Genomic DNA, 21,742 nt, shown 5'->3' with positions numbered 1-21,742 from the left:
ATTGGTAAGGGGAAATCTTTTCACTGGTAAGAACACTAGAACTTGCTGTCCTGCACTGAAACTTCTTAACTTAAGTTTTAGCATCATATCTCCTTTTCATTTTCTCTTGACTTGTTTTCAGATTTTCTAAAGAGAATTTTCTAATTTCTCTTAACCTCTTCCTCAAGTTCTTCACATACTCTCCTTGGATTTCCTCTTGATCTTCTTCCCAATTCTCTTCAAGAATCTTCAATGGACCTCTCACGTCTCAACCAAAAATCATTTCATTCTGTGAACATCCCATACTTTTCTGATAAGCATTCATAACTTCAAACAACATCAAGGCTACATCACAATACTTAGTTAACATACTTTTCAATGTCTGGTGGAACCTTTCCAAGGATCCTTGAGTCCCTGGATGATAAGCAGTTAACTGTTGTTTTACTCCTAACAAGTTCATTACATCCTGAAACAATTTTGAAGTAAAGTTCGTTCCTCTATCACTTTGCACAATTTCTGGTATTCCAAAATTGGAGAAAAACTCCACCAACTTCTCAGCAGTTACCTTTGCACTTATACTTCTTATAGGAATTGCCTCAGGATACCTTGTCACTGGACACTTTAATGTTAACAGATATTCATTTCCTTTCTTTGTTTTCGGAAGCGGCCCAACCACATCTATAATTACCTTGCTAAAGGGTTCTCCTCTAACTTCTATGGGCAGTAGGGGGGCTTTCTGAATGGTTTCATTTGGTTTTCCTGCTATCTGATATGTGTGACACTCTCTGCAAAACCTGCTAATATCATTGTGAAGTCCAGGCCAGGAAAAATACTTCATAATCTTCTCAACAGTCTTCCTGATTCCCATATGCCCAGACTCGTGCGCTACTGGTACCACTTGCTTCTTCAATGGGTATTGAATCAAAATTTTAAGATATTTGCCCCATTCAGCATTTCCTGGTATATCTGCAATCCTTCTTTTAGATAATAACAGGTAGGCATTTGATGCATCTCTCCTTGATCAACAAGTCTGAAGAACAAATCAGCTAACATTGTATCCTTCTTCTGCAGTTCCATTAGCTTCTCTCTAGTCACTTGACCAACTTCAAGGGCTGAACTCTCCATATCTGCTAACTCTGCTACTGTAGTTTCACTACTAACTTTAGGAACACTGATTACTCTGAGTCTCTTCAAGAACAACAGGATCCTCATCTTCTTGGTAAATCTCTTTATTAACAACACTAGCAGAAACTTCACTTTCCTGGACTAGCTCTTCTAAGCTCAAAGACCCTTCACTTGACCCTTCTGGTGCAGGGAAATCCTGTTTCTTCACTTGCAGACATAGTTCTCTTCATACTACTGGTAGTTACACAACTTGGAAACAGGTGGGGGTTTTTCTTCTCTAACTCGACCATAGGACTAATCCTCAACGGTTTGTTTGTCACTATAGGACAAGGAACAAATGGTACACCACCAACTTCATTACCCAGTAAAACATGCACACCTTCAACAGCTAGCGAGTCCTTTACAGCAAAATCAACATTCTTTGTCCCCAATTCACACAACAGCTGCAAGCAGCATATAGGAGTTACCTCTTCTCCTATACCCTTCAAAATATAACTGAATCTCCAGTGAGATTCTTCTCCAACTGTGGTTGAGCACCACGAACTACCACACTATGGTTATTCCAAGTATCATGTAATACCTTGACTGGTACCTGCACACTCCCTCCTTGAGTTACATTTCCACTGGTTGCTGAACACTCTGCTTGTTTAGTCTCAGTCTTCCCAACTGTCTCAATCTTCCCCACACTGCTCTTCGTAGTTTGCTTCAATTGGTTGCCTTTAACCACTTGACCAACTGGCTTGGTCTGCTGTTGTGTCTGATAACAATCTCGACTGTAGGGTCCTACTCTTCCACACTTGAAGCAGACAACATTAGTCTTCTGTAACTGTCTTGAGAAACTGGATGATGAGGATTTAACATTCAATTGCTGAGGGGTATAACCTCGCTTTGTATTGGCATAGCCACTAGAAGGATTCCCAGTAGTAATGTTCCTGAAATTTGGATGAGACCTGAAACCTGTGCACTGTTGGTTCTGGTACCTGACATTATAATTCCTTTTGCTACAAATTATGTTATAATCTTCACTCAATGTAGCAGCTTTGTAAGGTTTCTTAACCTCTCTCTCTCTTAACAAGGCTCTTATGTGTTCAGGAATTCCTCTAAGATAGTGCTCTAGGACTAATAACTCCTCAAATTCGTCCATAGATTTAACTTTAGCAGCCTCCAACTATTGTTTGAAACATCTTCTTACTTTGTAGGCATAATCCAAGAAAGTCATCTTGTCATCGTTTCTCAAAGATCTGAATTTTCATTATAATATTCAGGGGTCATCTGGTAAACTTGTAGCACATTATGTTTGAGTCCCTTGTACTCTTTTCACTGATCAGCTGATAAGGCTAAATAGGAACTTCTTCCTTTACCAATGAGAACAACACTCTGTAACAAGACAGACCATTTATCTTCTGGCCATCCCATACCTGAAGCCACTTCTTCAAAGTGACCAAAAAACTCATCTGGAGCTAATTCTGTAAACTTTGGAATTAATTTCTGCGTGCTTACTACATCAAATACGGGGTCTGAATTACCTTGGGTAGGGTTAGACGGTGTTACAGGTAATGTGGATTGAGCTTTTATTAACTCCATTTCCCTTTCATGTCTTGCTTTTTCTCTTTCTTCTTCGGCTTCTCTTTCTCTTTTTGCCCTTCTTCTCTTGCTCTTTCTCTTTCTTCCTATGCTGCTTTTTCTTCTTCTCTTTCTTTTCTTTCTCTTTTCTCCCGGTCTTCTTTTTCTCTTTCTGCCTGCTTGCATTTTCTCTCTTTCAGCCTGCATCTTCAGCTTGATCAAATTTTCTTCTGCTTCTATGCATCTAAGCTCTGCTTCTGCATCACTTTTCTTTCTTTTGCTCTTGCTTATCTATAAATTCAACCTCAGTTGCATTCAACAACTCTTGTGCCTCTCCTAACTCTTCATCTATTTTACCAAAGTCCATCAACGCTTGGATTGCAATACATCTGATTTGTGCCTTAATCATACCACTAAGACACATTACTCCCCCCACCCCTATGCCACTGCTAAAGCAGTCCACTGTGCCTCAGATGGATGGAGCTGTTAAAAATTCCTGAACATTAAACAGAGCCACTTTCTCTAAGTTACTCAACTAAATAATTCACAATGTAATTTAAAAAAATAACTATGTGGTCACTCTCCTATCAAAATATATCCCTAACGCCACCAGTATAAACCATAAACCAGAGTGATATTTTGTTTTGTTCCCAGGTCAGGAACCAAATTCTCTTGTCACGATGCATACCAAATACCTGATTATTACACAACTAATCACAGATTTCGAAAATTTACCTCACTTCAGCCAGATACCTGAACTCTCAAAAAAATAAGAATTATGATTGAGTACTCTAAAGGTAACAGTGATCCCTTAAAAAAGCTCATCAATCACATGAAAAATCAAACCAAGTTTATCATGACTAGTGTGAGGGATCAACAATTAAACACACTCCATCAAACAACTTTAACTGTTTCCCTGGTCTTAATTCACTTCAGCAAAACTAAAGGAACAAAACATGTTTATCACTTTGCCTTATGCACACACTTAATCCTATTCACTGGTGGTCAATAAATGAAACCCTTTTTTAAAAATTTCAAATACAAAAATTTATTTTTAAATCCAAAATTTATAATTAGAATTCACAAAATGAAAAATTTACTACTTCTTGAAAACAACACAAAATTTAATTAATTCTTGAATTAAATTATTAAATAAAACTAAATATTAAAACCTTTAAATTTATCAAATAATTAAATTAACCCTTAAATTTATCAAATAATTAAATTAACCCTTAAATGCCGAGCCTCTATTTACAAAAGTGTTGCCGAGCCTCTATTTACAAAAGTGTCTGTCGTATGCTGGCGGTGTTCGGGAGTTAGCGCCGAAGCCAAAAAAAAGATTTTTAAAAAAAATCACAGCACGCTCAGTTTTTAAGGTTAAGAGTTCATTTTTGGCTCCTTTTTTTTGTCATTGCCTGAAGTTTAGTATGCAACCATCAGAAATGAAAAAAAAATATCATTATCATATATAAATATTGGAATATATCACAGCACAAAAAAAAATTTCATATATAATTGTATACAAATTGCGCTGTGAGCAAAACGGTTAAAGCTAATGAGTTTTTTTTTTCATTGTATTGTACACTAAATTGCGATGATTTTGGTATATAACAAATTGTAAAACGATCAAAGCAACAGAGAAAATATTATCACAAAATGATGCATGAATTAAAAGTAATGCCATGACACATAAAAACAAGTTTTTCTAAAATTCACCATAAATCGAAATATTGTGCTAGAGACTTCCCGTTTGTTGCAAAATGAAGGTAATTGATTGAATATTACTAGACTGTAAGTGTTTTAGCTTACAATTGCATTTTTCGACCATTTTGGTCGAGATAAAGTTGACCGAAGGCCAAATTTTTTCTATTTATCGTGATTTATATGAAAATATTTCAAAACTGATACAAGCTACAACCATGAATTATTTTTTGTTGTATTCTACATGATATTGCACACATTTCATGTATAACACTTTATGTAAGGCCTAATATAAAACTGTGCGAAAATTACGACAAGGTGACTAAAGAAATTCTGAGATTTTCAGCCGTTACATGCTACGGGGTAAGAGAAAAGTTTTTTCAAAAATTCACCATAAATCAAAATATTGTGCTAGAGACTTCCTGTTTGTTGCAAGATGAAGGTAAATGATTGACTGTTACTAGAATGTAAGAGTTTTAGCTTACAATTGCATTTTTCGACCATTTCGGTCGAGTCAAAGTTCACCGAAGGTTGAAATTTTGGCACTTATCGTGATTTATATGAAAATATTTCAAAACTGACGAAAGCAACAACCATGAGTTATTTTGTGTTGTATTCTACATGAAATTGCACACATTTTCATATATAAAACTTTATGTAATGGCTAATATAAAACAGTGCAAACATTACGACAAAGTGACGAAAGAATTTCTGAGATGTTCGGCCGAGTTACCGCGCATGGACGTACGGAAAAAGTTTTTTTCAAAAATTCACCATAAAACGAAATATTGTGCTACAGACTTCCAATTTGTTGCAAAATGAAGGTAAATGATTGAATATTACTAGAATGTAAGAGTTTTAGCTTACAATTGCATTTTTCGACCATTTCGGTCGAGTCAAAGTTCACCGAAGGTTGAAATTTTGGCACTTATCGTGATATGAAAATATTTCAAAAGTGATAAAAGCTACAACCATGGATTGTTTTTTTGTTGTATTCTACATGAAATTGCGCACATTTTCATATATAAAACTTTATGTAATGGCTAATATAAAACGGTGCAAACATTACGACAAAGTGACGAAAGAATTTCTGAGATGTCATGACAGAGTTACGGCATGAGACGTAAGGAAAAAGTTTTTCAAAAATTCACCATAAATCGAAATATTGTGCTAGAGACTTCCAATCTGTTGCAAAATGAAGGTAAATGATTGAATATTACTAGAATGTAAGAGTTTTAGCTTACAATTGCTTTTTTCGACCATTTCGGTCGAGTCAAAGTTGACCAAAGGTTGAAATTTTGGCACTTATCGTGATTTATATGAAAATATTTCAAAACTGATAAAAGCTACAATCATGGGTTGTTTTTCGTTGTATTCTACATGAAACTGCGCACATTTTCATATATAAAACTTTATGTAACGGCTAATATAAAACGGTGCAAACATCACGACAAAGTGACGAAAGAATTTCTGAGACTTTCGGCCGAGTTACCGAGCGGACATAAGGAAAATTTTTTTTCAAAAATTCACCATAAATCGAAATATTGTGCTAGAGACTTCCAATTTGTTGCAAAATGAAGGTAAATGACTGAATATTACTAGAATGTAAGAGTTTTAGCTTAAAATTGCATTTTTCGACCATTTCGGTCGAGTCAAAGTTGACCGAAGGTTGAAATTTTTTTTAGTCGACGTACAGTACGTCTACTCATCACCCGACAGACAATTTTAGTCGACTTACGATACATCCAGTCGGCGTTTAAGGGTTAAGTGCCCAGGTTTCTGCCCCATATAATATATACGGGCCTGATAACTGTCTTATAAATCTTCATTTTGAGCTTTAATGGCATTTTCTTGTCTAAAACAACTCCAGTTACTTCTCTACATTTTCGCCATGCTTCTTTCACTCTCTGTCTCACTGCTTTCTCAGTACCTCCCTCTTCTGTTATTATTGATCCCAAATAGTTAAACTCATTGTTCTGCTTTAGCACTGTACATCTTCCACTTGAATGTTTACTTCTTCATGTCCTTCTCTACTACTAGTCATTAGCTCTGTCTTTCCAATGTTCACTTTAAATCCTTTCCTATCTAGGGCTCATTTCCATGCTAAAAACCTTTCTTGCAGTTCTTCTTCTTGTGTCTGCTATAATGACCAAATCATCAGCAAACAACAGATCCCACCGTTCATCGTTGTTCCTTAATTCTGATGTCAGTGAGTCTATAACGACGAGGAATAAGAATGGACTCAGAGCCGATCCCTGATGGAGGCCCACCTCAACAGGGAATGTCTCAGTCTCCCCATATTTTGTTTGTAAAGTAGTTTTTGCACCTTCATACATCATCTTCACCAACCTTACCAACTTCTCTGGTACTCCTCTCTTTCTCATACAACCAATAGACTACCCTTCTTGGTACCCTGTCATACGCCTTTTCAAAACACAAGTAAACTTTCCTGTTTCCTTCTAGATACTTCTCTTGGACTTGTCTTACTATAAAAACAGCATCCACTGTGCTCTTTCCTTTCATAAACCCAAACTGCTGCTCATGTATATCTATCAGCTCTCTCAACCTTCCTTCTACTATTCTTTCTAGTATCTTGAATACATGCTCCAAAGGCTTTATTCCTCTGTAGTTCCCACAGTTTAACATGCCTCCTTTTTGTTTATACATTTTAATCATCCAACTATCTGGATGATCTGACGACCGCCATCTCTTAACTGAAGGTCAAATGGTCTTATGTTACTCTAACTTATTCTCCACTTCCTACTTATATAAATATGAATAATTTGCTTAAAATCAGAGTCAGGGAGATTTATGAGTGTCTGATTATGTAATCTTATTGATTCTTTAGCTGCCTTATCGGCTCTCCTATTTCTATCTACAGTAAACCCCCTGTATTCACAGTCTCACTATTCGCAGACTCACTGTTAAAGCTTCTCACCAGGAACTGCAGACTGGAGCATGTCTCCCCTCTCCTCTTTACATTAACCCTCTCGCGCTTACGGGGGTTCCTATAGCGCTACCCGGTACGCGACTTATGCCGTGGAGGGAAAAGTGGGGCTCACGCGGAAAAGTTTCTTTGTAAAAATCGATACGTCCAAACTATAACTGATATAGGCTTCTGGTTTGTTTTATGATGTCAGCAAATGATTGAATTTTTTCCTAAAGCAATCAGAAAATCTTTGCAAGGCTTAGAAATAATAAAAAAGACGTGATGAACGTGAAATTTTTAAGGAAAATCGTAGATATTTTTTTGAAATCATGAAAAATATATTTACAGTCAGCGTGGGTGATAGCTGCAAAATATGGACGCCAGCAAAGGACGCCTGCAAACATTACCCACGCTTTTGACTATCACCCTAAAACCTGGGCTAAAAAATCAGCTGGGAGAAATTAACTAGTTGGAAACTAGAGTCAGTCACTTGCAAAGTAGTGGGTGGGAGAATTATCGATCGGTAGCTATTTGTCTTTCGTCGAGAGAGTACTGACTTCTGATTTTGCGACAGTTTCACGGCTCTTTCTTCTTCTACTGTCCTTGTATTAAGGCTCACATTACCTTTACAAGCATGTCTAGGCCTCGTACAAGCACTGAAAATAAAATTAGAGTAATAGAATGCTTTAAAGTTGGTTTAACAATAAAAGAAATCGCAGCACAAACTGGCGTGAAAGAGCGAACAGTTTATCATTTGTTGGCAAAATTCAAGGCCGGAGGCCAGAAAGAATTACCCTTGCATCTAGAGGCGCCAGGGAACCCCCCAATGATAAGTAAGAGAACATTAGCGCTTATAAAGAGGGAGTTAGACCTTGATCCTACACTGACAGCAAAAAATTTGAAAGAAAAACACCCTAAGTTACTGGGAGACGTCTCTATAAGGACAATTCAGGAAAACATACAAAAATGGTTGTCCTATAAGAAAGTAAAGGCTAAACCAAAACCTGCTGTAACTCCATCCCAGTTAAAGAAAAGGAAGCATTTTTCCATTAAATATAGAGACTGGACCCAGGAGCAGTGGAGGACTGTACTTTGGACTGATGAGAGCACATTTCTCGTTAGTGACACGAAGGGAAAACGTATGGGTGCTGAAAGGGGCCAATAGGTCGGAACCCAAGTACACTGCTCATACTGTGAAACACCTAGCTTCTCTCATGGTATGGGGGAGTTTTGCTTTTGGTGGTAAAGGGAAGCTTATCATTCTACCTAAAGGTCAGACAGTTACTAAGGAGGTGTATTTAAGGTTATTAAAGAACAATTTGGCCGACTGTTTCGCCGCAACTGGAGCAGAGATTCTTCAGCAAGATGGGGCACCTTGCCATACTGCAAAAGTTGTAAAGAAGTGGGTTGCAGATAGTGAAAACGATTACATTGAGGACTGGCCAGGCAACTCACCACACATCAATCCCATTGAGAACCTTTGGGTAATAATAAAAGGAAAGTTACACAACAAGGCCACTTCAACATCAACAAGAGAAATTGGAAGCACAACTGCACCTCGCTTGGGAAAACATCGACCCCCCCCGATCTTGGAAAACCTTGCTGATGATGTCCCTCAACGTCTGAAAGAGATCCAAAAGCGAAAGGGATATCCCATAAACAAATAATTGAATGTTTGGTTATTGTTCAAACTTAATATCATTTTGTTTTATGTATTTTTTTCTGAAAAAATGAATGCTTATGTTTGGTTTAAATGTTTTATTATGAATTGCAACTATCACCCACCCTGACTGTAGGTTTGAGGAGTTAATTTTATATGTAAATTGTGTGGAAATGTTTGAACTTTCACGTGAAAGCAATCATTTTGCTATAAATGTTTGCTAGTTAGCTGTTACCGATTAAAAAATGCAAATTTTTTACAGAATGCAATTACCAGATTTTCCAACCTACTTATGTTGACGTTTCATACCATACCTAAGTAAGAAATAAAGGTAGAAAAAAATAAAGGTGGCATTAGAAAGCTGAATAAATTTCCTATGAGAAAGATATATGTATTGTTAGAATAAAATTGAGAAATTGTCGTTAGATTACGGACAATTTTTTTCTTTTTCTAAGAAAAATTACAGCAATGATTATATAGAAATGTTGATATTTTTACATTTTGCTGTTCAGCATAATAGAAATTTTGATATTTTTACATTTTGCTGTTCAGCATAATAAAGTACAAATAATGGCTGTTCGAATGATATATAATACATGCACACTGAAGTTATTTACAGATGCACAAACAGGCATACAAAAAATTATCTATGCATGCATAAATTCCGGCCGAACTACAGCGCTCAATGCGTATATATATGCAGACATTTTTCGTAATTACTCGGTAATAAATAATGCTATAAAAAAGGTGAAAACTGCAATGGAAAGCTGAATAAATACATATATATATATATACAGTAAACCCCCCCGTATTCGCGTTCTCATGGTTCGCGGACTCACACATTCGCAGGTTTCTCTGTGGAACATATCTAGCCATCATTCGCATAAATTCGCCCATTCGCGGTATTTTTCACCGAGAAATATTCACTAATTACTGTATTTTCATAAAATTTTCATGAATAAATGCACTTTTTGAGATAAAACTAGGGGTTTTTCTTGGTTTAAGCTATCAAAATGGGCAGTTCTAAGTGTTTTTAGAGGGTTTTAAGCATTCATGGATTTGACCTATTCAAAGGGGTGGGGGATGACTTACTCCCCAAAATGGAGTTCACAACCCGAGCGTCCCCTTCTTCGCCCTATCCTGGCCTCTTATAGAACTCCAAATTACAAATTGGCCAAATTCCTTGTTCCCCCTATTGGAGTCCCTGACCAGTAACAAGTATACCGTAACTAACTCTGAACATTTTAAACAACGCATTCTTCCACAGGATTCTGACCTTTTCATGGCAAGTTTTGATGTGGAGTCATTATTCACCAATATACCAGTTAGAGAAACCATAGATATCATTTTGGACAAACTTTTTTCCACACCTGATTCATCGTATCATAATTTTAGTCGCTCACATTTCAAGATGTTTTTTAGAACTGGCATGCTGGACACGGCCTTTATTTTTAATGGCGTGCTTTTCAGACAAATAGAAGGAATGGCCATGGGTTCTCCTCTCTCGGACCTACGTTCGCCAACATCTTCATGTGCTCCCTGGAGGAGCAATTACTCGATGAGTGCCCCTGGCTTATCGTCCCTATTCTATGCCAGATATGTTGATGACACTTTTATTTTATTTAAACAAGACCACGATGCAGAACGCTTCCTAGAATTTTCTAACTCCTATCATCATAACATCACTTTTACCATAGAAAAAGAATACGACTCCAAGCTAGCCTTTTTAGACATACTCGTAACTAAGGATAATGATAAGTTTAATACCTCTGTATTCCGAAAGAAAACTTTTACTGGTCTGGGGTCCAATTTTTTATAGCTTTTGTTTTATCAATTTTAAACTTAACTCTATTTACACCTTAATACATCGTGCTTTATCTCTAACGTCGGATTGGGTCCTCTTTCACCAAGAAATCGTCTTCTTACAACAATACTTCACCAATAATTGTTTCCCTACTCATGTTTTTTACAGAATCCTCAAAAAACTTCTAAATAGAAAATTCTCCAATAAGCCAAAGTGTTATAATGTGCCTAAACTTCTATTATATGCAACTTTTCCCTTCTTATATGATGACAACTTTCGTAGGGATTTCATGAAAATCGTCCAAAAATATATTGGGGCCATCGATCTTAAACTAATTCCTAAGAACCCAAAAAGTATCGGCTCTCTTTTCAGATTTAAGGATCGGCTACCGCCTTTGATGTCGTCTGGTGTTGTCTATGAGTACAATTGTCCTAAATGTAATTTAGGAAAATATATTGGATCCACCAGGCGGCTTCTCAAGGTGAGGGCCGATTCCCACAGAGGGATAAGTTATAGAACCGGTGCCGATTAACTAACCCAGAATCCTCTAATATACGCAGCCATACCATTAAATGCAAAACTGATATCAACTATGAAGATTTTAAGATTATTGGTTATACAAGCAGTCCTCAAGAACTGCTTATTCTCGAAACACTAAATATTAAACAACGAGTTCCCTCACTGAATTGTCAAACAACTGCTGTACCCTTGTATTTGTCTTAACTCTCTGCCCTTTTCAGAAATTTTTGTTTTGTGTGTGTGTGTGTTTATACTTAGTGTGTCCTTGGCCTCTGGATTGGTAGGTTACCCTCCAGTGATTTTTAAGTGCATCTGTATTTAAGTATGTTGTCTGGTTTTTTTATTTTGTTTCTAAATGCGTCTGTGTTTGAGAGTGTTGTCTGTTCTTGATAATTTTATCTTTTTATGTTCTATTTTTATCAATTTTCCTAGCTTGCTCTCTGCGTTTTTAAAGTAAAGTCTTGTATATAACTCTTTTAATTAATTTATATTAATATATTGTATTTTATTGTCGTACATCTCCCTGATGATGTGATTAAGAATCATGAAACGTCGGAATAAATGGTTACTGTGTCATCTGCTTCTGTGTTCCTGCCCTTGATCTTGATGCATATATATATATATATATATATATATATATATATATATATATATATATATATATATATATATATATATATATATATATATATATATATATATATATATATATATATATTATATATATTACCTAAAATCAATAGATGTTCCTAGTAAATAATTAAGTAACTGAAGCTCAAAGACATAAGTTTTGTTTTTTCACATAAAGTCAACTGTTTGCTAAAGATTTTTATATAGAAACATTGATATTTTTACATTTTGTCGTTCAGCACGATAAAGTAAAAAGAATGGCCGTTCGAATGATACATAATACATACATTTTATTTACAGATGCACAAACAGGCATACAAAAAATTATTCATGCACTCATAAACCCTAGGCAAAACTGCGCGGCTTGCCTCGGTTCTCGAGTGCTCATATTTACGCTTACATTTTTCGTAATTACTCGGTAATGAATAACACTAAGTGAAAATTGCGATGGAAAGCTGAATAAATTTTCTATAAATAGCCCACGTAAAAGGAATAAGTGTTCCCATAAAAAACTGAGCAATTGCAGCTGAAAGACAGAAATATATGTAAAAAAAGTAAATTCTTCACTATTTATCGAAAAACACTTTAAATATTATTCAAAATACTCAACAATCACTTACAAACACTTTTAGAACAATAGCACAAGCGAAAGCAATTCACAAATGCAGATAAGCGACGATAAAGCAAAAAACGTGAGAGTGCTAAAAAGATGTGCTGAACTTGGTCAAAACAGGAGGTGCGGTGCTTTAGTTGGGGGGTGACTGCAGCGCATGTGCAATATCTATCCGTTTCCTGTTTATGTTTTATTGTATGTCCAAGATCTGCCCATGCAATGGCACAGTCCTTGTTTTCTTCGGAAGACTTTTTTTTTTTTTTTGTGAATTTCTCCCGAAAATAACTCACAGACGACGCGAAAATCGCGTCATCAGAGCACTTGCGGCAAAAAACTTATTGATGCAGTTTCGCGTCATCGGATCACCATAGGGTTAAGTATCTGTGCGTAGCATGTGTATGTCCTATACGCAGTCTTGTTAAAATAATGCTAGTCCTCCGATCTGGATGATCTGACGACTGCCATCTCTTAACTGAAGGTCAAATGGTCTTATGTTATTCTAACTAATTCTCCACTTCCTACTTATATAAATATGATTAATTTGCTTAATATCAGAATCCGGGAGATTTATGAGTGCCTGATTATGCAATCTTATTGATTCTTTAGCTGCCTTGTCGGCTCTCCCATTCCCATCTACAGTAAACCCCCTGTATTCGCAGTCTCACTGTAAAAAGCTTCTCAATAGGAACTGCAGACTGAGGCCTGTTTCCCCTCTCCTCTTTACATTAAGTATCTCTGCGCAGCATGTGTATGTCCTATACGCAGCCTTGTTAAAATGCTAGTCCTCCGATCTGGATGATCTGACGACTGCCATCTCTTAACTGAAGGTCAAATGGCCTTATGTTATTCTAATTCTCCACTTTCTACTTATATAAATATGATTAATTTGCTTAAAATCAGAGTCTGGGAGATTTATGAGTGTCTGATTATGAAATCTTATTGATTCTTTAGCTACCTTACTAGCTCTCCCATTCCAATCTACAGTAAACCCCCGTATTCGTGGTCTCACTCTTCGCTGACACACCTATTCACGAATTTCTCTGCGGAACGTATACAGTGTACACATTATTCACGGAAAATTCGCCCATTTGCGGTATTTTTCACTGAGAAATATTAACTAATTACTGTATTTTAATATTTTCATGACTAAATGTGCTTTTTGTGATAAAATTAAAAAATACTCAGGTATAAGCATTTTTAGAGGGTTTTTTGTGTTTATCAAAATAGGCAGTTCTAAGTGTTTTTAGAGGGGTTTTAAGTATTCGCAGGGGAGGGGTGCGGCATGCATCCCCACGAATACGGGGGGTTTACTGTATACCCAAATGAGCAGGTACCCAACAACAGCTCACCCTGATATGCTTGCAAAAGTACAGGAGGGCCAGCCAATCCTGTACTTCTTGTACTAGGTGGTGAAAGGGCATCAACTGCTTTAATGAGGATAAAAGATTACTTTAGTCAGAATATATGATAAAACTTTCATCAATCTTTCATTTACTAAAAACATATTTCACAGCTTCAAGCAAACATATAATTCAGCCATGAATATCAAGGAGGAAGGAGGTAATTTCTTCTTAATTACATAATTTCCTACTACTACTGCACAGCCAACTCCATCCTGACTTACAGTCATCAGTATATATGCTCTGCCCTCTGTGTTGGAGGGAATGTTGAAGAAATTTCCCTCTAATCTTCTTCATTGGATACATGTTTCTTCCTTCCTACGACTGGGCATATTTCAACAGGTGATTTGCACCAAGGTGGAGATTTACACTATGCAATCTGTGCTATTGGTGTTGTCAATATGCCAGCGAAGAAAGCAGTATAATAACATTATTCAGATTCATTTCAAGAAAATATAGGTCTTTCCTCATATCAGAACAGTCATTTACATATTCCTCAATCAACCAATAATATGAGACAGACACTGCAGTAATCAGAAGTATGTGGGTGAGTTACTTATATACTCATTACCAGGAAGGGGGCTCATCTGAGATATCAAGAGATGGAAACCTGGAGTAAAATAAACTATGCTGTACTGGGACTGATGAACTGACTGGCAACTGACAGCTTTTGGGATCAGGTCTTCCAAAGTCATAGACACTGTTAAAATTAAACTTATCAATTCATTGTGAGCAATAAAAATACATGAAACTAAGAACTTTAAAGTACCCCCTCACTAATAAAAAGCCATGAGGATAAAGTAAATAAATGTAATAGTGATACCTCAAACTATTCCCACAACTTCAAAACTGTCCTTCTCTTCATTAATATAAATTTTGACATTCAGCCAACAAACACTGAACTAACAGCAGAAGGGCTGGGGCTCTCTATTCATTAATAATACATTATGACATGACTAACCTTGACTGCTTGACTATATGGTCCAATATTTGCTGGAGCCCAGTGGGATAAACTCTGCACATGCATAGTTGTTCGGTATACTGGTTTTACTTGGTCTTCTTCCACAGGTGTGACATAACTATGTTTCCATCCAACAACATCTACTTGTACAAGGGCATTGGCTGGGAGAGGAGCCTACAAAATAAAAATATGAATGCAATACTGAACCTTTCATGCTTTAAAGCTTAATATCTGAATTGCAGTACAGCATAATAATCAAGAATACTGTAATAAGCAAATAAAACCAAATTCTTACCTGTGACTGTCCTGTTTCTAGGTCAAAGAAGTTATGCTACAACAACCACAACACTACCTATACATCCTCCGATTAGGCCTAATCTAGGCTAGGAATGGAACAGGATAAAAGTTAGGCCAAAGGCCGAGTACTTGGACCTACAAGGTCATTCAGTGCTGAAAGGGAAATGAAGAGTAAAAGTGTTTTAAAGGTATAATAAGAGGAAAACCTCATAGCTGCACTTTAAAACAATTGTTAGAAGGTGGATAGTAAGATGAAAGGAAAAGAACATGAACAGAGTTACAGTAAAAGAAATCAAAGGAGTTGCAGCTAGGGGCCGAAGTAACACTGCAAAGAACCTTAAATAAAGCCTAAAGTGTACTGCGTGACATGCAATGAGGGCACTACCCCCCAACAGGGAATCTAGGCTACCTTACCCAGAACAACCACTAAAAAAACCTAGATCAACACTCACACAACATATTCCCATTCACACTATGCCCATGTTTTTCCTTTCTCTCCCATGCTTTTAGCATGACAAACCAAAAGACCAAAGCACCCCTCAAAGAATATCAATCCTGTGCCATCAAACTAATAGACAACTATTGGCAAGAGTATAAAATCATAGGATAACAGGCAGATTAACTATAAAAAAATTGGCACTGATCAACAGCACAGAAGAATCTATGAGGAAGATTGCTGTCAATGCTTTCCCAAAATGATGACGCAATATAACAGAACCACTATTTCCAAGCAGAACGATACTCTTGTATGCAGCAGAGAGAAATAGTATTTCCACTATTAATCATAACCACTGTCCCTTCTAGATCAAAGCAATCAGGGGTGCAAAGTCAACAAAGGTACTAAGTGAGAAAGCAACACATTGGAGAGGGAAATGTGGGAAAAACTTTCAAAGTATTATCAACTTTTGAATATGGAACCTTGCACTTCCCATTACTAGCTTTAAAATTAACTTCCTTAATAGTTATAACATTCCCTCTCCTAAAGAAAGAATTCTGGCAAAGTAGTAGACACCTATTGTTACATATAGCAATCAGATTCTTGACAGCTTAAAGGATGTTTCAATTCGAATTGCGTAAATGTTCTTATAGTTCAAAATATCATCTGTTGTTGTAAGATTAAGTTGGCCTTATGCCAGCAAAGACTCTTGCTCACAGAGTATGGCATATGGCATCACAAGTATCCTCAGTTCATTAATGGATCAGTTTTTAGTGGAATCCAGTTTGTTTTATATAATAAAGATCATGTAAGTATTCATCCACCCATATAACCAAGTGAAGACATTAAACTAATTATGTAATCATATCAACTTTTACAGCATGTCATTCAACAGTAGGTACTTTGGTTACCACAAATGAATGTAGGATTATAATTCAACTTCATTGACTTACCTCAACCACAAAGCGAACTGGTGGATTCACTGTGAAATATTTGATGTACTGGGCATTCAACTGTGCGTACTGGTGCATATCATTTATGTACATTTTTACACTGATTATGTCATTGAGTTCCATATCCTTCGTTAAAAGGCACTCTGGAAAGTAACAAACAAACTCTAAAAAACTTTTCATTACCAAAGGAATTCTTAAATATCATTTACAAAGGCACTGTATATTTCTAAAGATTATAAACTCACTTCTAAAGACTGAAATTTATAAGCTACCTCAAAAAATACTCATATTCAATGGTTAAGATGGCTTGACTTGTTTCAACTTATTGCCTGTATGCCTTAGGTGTTGACTTTCTGCTAGTATCAGTAGCAAGAAAGATGTGTGGGAAGAGGATGAACAGTCATTTTCTGATGCAAATGCATAGTAGAAGCTAAAATAAGTAATAGGAATTCTGAAGTTTTTTAAATTCTTCACAGTTTCAGATAAAAGAAGATATGTACAACACATGTCACATGATTGAGAAAAAAAAATAAAGATATGATGTTCTAGTTAACCAACAGTTGCATAAGTGGTTAAGACATATAAATGGTCAGTTTTCATGTATTACGCAATGAAAAATCTGTTCTGAAGTTTAGAATTTTTCTCTGTTACATTTATGCAACATTGGGCACCTGAATTCAGTGATGAAATTCAATGCTATTTGTATTTCTTAACAAAATTCATAGTTAACATAATATATTCAATATATATAATACAGGCAGTCCCCGGTTATCTGCGTTGTTCCGTTTCCTGAGGGTGTGATGATTACTGAAAATTGGCGATTTCGGTGTTTTTCAGGGGTTATCGGTGCCGAAAAGCTCCGATTTTCAATTATCGGCGCCTCTGTTAGGTATGTATCAGCGCCAATACCCAATTATCGGCGCCAATAAGCGGAAATTGGCGATTTTTGGCGCCAAAAACTGCCGATTTTCGTCGCTACACAAGTGCCACAAAACCGAATCGCTGTTAACCGAGCCTGCCATTAACTGGGACTGCCTGTATATATATATATATATATATATATATATATATATATATATATATATATATATATATATATATATAGAGAAGATAGAGAGAGATAGAGAGAGAGAGAGAGAGAGAGAGAGAGAGAGAGAGAGAGAGAGAGTCGTCCTCGACTTACAGCGGGGGTTTCATTCCAGCACCGTGCTGTAAGTTGATTTCCACCATAAGTCAATTTTTCTGTTATCGGCGCTTTAGCACCACTTAACAGTGCCATAAGTTGAGTTATGGCGCCATTAACTTGATGCCTACTTTTGCTGTTAGCATCGTCAACAGCACTTACAGCACCATAACTTGATGTTGCATCAAGTTACGGCACTATAAAACGTCAATAATGGCACTGAAAAAGCACCATAAGGACTAATCGCCTAAGTCGCATGGCGCCATATAAGTTGATGATGCACTGTGTGTGTGTGTGTGTGTGTGTGTGTGTGTGTATGTATATATATATATATATATATATATATATATATATATATATATATATATATATATATATATATATATATATATATATATATATATATATATATATATATATATATATATATATATATATATATATATATATATAATCTCAGTTTGAAGAGGTAAAGGCATGCATGTCTCTAACAAGATCAAGTTTATTCTGCCAACGTTTCACATCACATGATGCATCTTCAAGGCTGGAAAATTACATAAAATTAATACTTAAAATGTCACTTATACAATGGGAAAAACTTCTTTAAAAATTTTTAAAATTTAAAACATTTACAAATACAAAAATTAAAACGAGAACTTGAAAGGAACACCTACCAAGGCCAGGGCTAAAAAGTGACTAAAAAGACAGGGAGAAAATAAACAAACGAAAGAAACCTATAACGAACGTGGAGAGTAAACAAACAGGCAGTTATGCTATAAACAGTTGTGTGGACGACGATTGGGTGTTTAGTGTTGGTACATTAGTTTTTATAAAAAGTGACTCCAACACCATCAACTCGTCGTCCCTTACGGGCAGATCCAATAATTTTAAAATCATTTATATCCAAGCCGGTACCACAGATCTTAGAATGGTTACGAACATTGATAGTTCAGGATTGAACAATGTGCAACCCGTCCTGAAGCTGACACCTTGATGGGAGCGAAACGACCTGAGAAGCCTCCTCATTACATCCAACGTAGGTTCCCAGACTACATCTGGGACAGGTATATTTATAGATAATGTTGGATGTCAAGGAAGGGCTCAGTCTGTCCTTCACTCTGAAAAAAGAATGGATATTTAGTGGATTTCGTGGAATCAACCTCAGATTTACAGCTGGCAATTCATGATGAATTAAATTCATACATTTCTTTTTCATCAAGATTCCAGAAACTGGGAACACCTAATTTACAAAATGTTACCAAAATAGAAGACAGAATTAATAGGTTCCTCAGAGCACTCAAACGTGACAGCATCATAGATGAAAGCACCTTCCAAAACCTTCTTGTTACTGGTTCAACACACGGGATCACGTATGGCCTTCCCAAGATCCACAAGGAGGGGGTCCCACTTAGACCTACACTTTCTTCGTTAAATACGCCCAACTATAAACTTGCAAAGTACTTAGTTCCATTGTTAGAACCGCTCACCAATAATTCTTTTAATGTAAAAAGTGCTGCTGATTTCAAGGACAATATTCTTAAGCAGGACTCTGACCTTTTTATGGTCAGTTTCGACGTTGAGTCCCTGTTTACCAATATTCCTGTTGAGGAGACGATCATATTGACCAAACTTTTGCCATTTCCTGATTCTATTTTTAACGGTTTTAATAGAACCTTATTTAAACAACTTTTAGAATTGGCTGTGCGGGACACGTTCTTTATTTTTAATGATTCTTGTTTCAGACAGGTGGAGGGGATGGCAATGGGAAGCCCTTTAGGTCCTACCTTCGCCAATATTTTTATGAACTCCCTGGAGGAGACAGCATTTGACAATTGTCCCCTTAGTTTCCATCCTTTATTTTATAAAAGATACGTGGACGACACCTTTGCCCTGTTTAAATGCGATTTTAATGCAGATTCCTTTTTAGAATTCCTTAATGCCCAACATCCCAATATTAGGTTTACAGTTGAGAAAGAAACTCGTAACTCCTTATCATTTCTTGACTTACGCATCACCAGGGAAAATAATGGGTTTCAAACCAGCATTCACAGGAAAAATACTTTTACAGGTTTGGGCACCAATTTTTATAGCTCATGTAATTTCAATTTCAAGTTGAATTCTCTCTCTACCCTCCTCCACAGGGCGTATTCTCTGACTTCCAGCTGGACAGCCTTTCATAAAGAAGTAGAATTCTTGGCTAATTTTTTCCGTAACAATTGTTTTCCATCCCACTATTTCCATCGAGTACTTAATAACCTCTTAACCGCAAAAATGAAACAACCTATTCCCACATACACCGTTCCCAAATTATGTATTTAGGCTACGTTCCCTTTCCTCCATGACAAAAGTTTTAAAAAGAAATGTATGAATTTAATTCATCATGAATTGCCAGCTGTAAATCTGAGGTTGATTCCACGAAATCCACTAAATATCAGTTCTTTTTTTCAGAGTGAAGGACAGACTGAGCCCTTCCTTGACATCCAACATTATCTATAAATATACCTGTCTCAAATGTAGTCTGGGAACCTACGTTGGATGTACGAGGAGGCTTCTCAGGGTCCGTTTCTGCTCCCATCAAGGTGTCAGCTTCAGGACAGGTTGCACATTGTCCAATCCCGAACTATCCAATGTTCGTAACCATTCTAAGATCTGTGGTACCTGCTTGGATATAACTGATTTTAAAATTATTGGATCTGCCCATAAGGACGACGAGTTGATGGTGCTGAAGTCACTTTTTATAAAAACTAATGTACCAACACTAAACACCCAATCGCCGTCCACACAACTGTTTATAGCATAACTGCCTGTTTGTTTACTCCCCACGTTTCTTTCATTTGTTTATTTTCTCCCTGTCTTTTTAGTCACTTTTTAGCTCTGGCCTTGGTAGGTGTTCCTTTCAAGTTCTCGTTTTAATTTTTGTATTTGTAAATGTTTTAAATTTTTAAAGAAGTTTTTCCCATTGTATAAGTGACATTTTTAGTATTAATTTTATGTAATTTTCCAGCCTTGAAGATGCATCATGTGATGTGAAACATTGGCAGAATAAACTTGATCTTGTTAGAGACATGCATGCCTTTACCTCTTCAACCTGAGATGATGTCGGGTCTGTTCCTTTTACTTGTTTGATTCTTCTCTGCATATATATATATATATATATATATATATATATATATATATATATATATATATATATATATATATATATATATATATATGTATATATATATATATATATATATATATATATATATATATATATATATATGATTATATATAACACTATATATGTATAATGTATATATGTATATATATATATATATATATATATATATATATATATATATATATATATATATATATATATATATATATATATATATATATATATATGTATGTATATATATATATATATATATATATAATATATATATATATATATATATATATATATATATATATATATATATATATATATATATATATATATATATATATATATATATATATATATATATATATAATGTATATATATATATATATATGTATATAATGTATATATATATATATATATATATAAATATATATATATATATATTCGATATGTATATGTATATGTATGTGTGTAAATGTTACAGTCAACATGCGTAATCAGTCATTACACGTAATGACTGAAATTTCAGTCATCACATGCAATGCACTTAGGGGACATTTGATCCCCCCCAAAGCTAGTACTAAACATGGCGAAACAGTCAGTCACCTACACTGTTTCGCTTCTTTTAGTACTAGTCCCTGGGGGTCAAATGTATTTTGCCAGCTCACTAGTACTAGCTCCTGGGGATCAAATGTCCCAAGTGCATTACGGCTGATGACTGAAATTTCAGTGATTACGCTTTTAATGACTGATTACGCATGTTGACTGTATTCATATATATATATATATATATATATATATATATATATATATATATATATATATATATATATATATA

At 35.6% G+C, this 21,742-nt stretch overlaps 1 protein-coding gene across 4 annotated transcripts in view; it reads right to left on the bottom strand.

Annotated features, from left to right (window-relative positions):
• Window positions 1-21,742, bottom strand: part of LOC136831732 (uncharacterized) — a 175,093-nt gene that overhangs the window by 32,719 nt on the left and 120,632 nt on the right. For all 4 annotated transcript variants that reach the window (XM_067092361.1, XM_067092369.1, XM_067092375.1 and 1 more), the window contains 2 exons: window positions 16,571-16,713; window positions 14,885-15,058 (listed from right to left, as the gene is read on the bottom strand). In XM_067092361.1, the coding sequence (XP_066948462.1) occupies window positions 14,885-15,058; window positions 16,571-16,713 (317 nt within the window). The remainder of the gene's footprint in view (window positions 1-14,884; window positions 15,059-16,570; window positions 16,714-21,742) is intronic.

The sequence above is a fragment of the Macrobrachium rosenbergii genome, chromosome 4 (assembly GCF_040412425.1).
Source record: "Macrobrachium rosenbergii isolate ZJJX-2024 chromosome 4, ASM4041242v1, whole genome shotgun sequence".
Classification (NCBI taxonomy): Eukaryota; Metazoa; Arthropoda; class Malacostraca; order Decapoda; family Palaemonidae; genus Macrobrachium; species Macrobrachium rosenbergii.
This window is presented reverse-complemented; position numbering and strand designations above follow the sequence as displayed.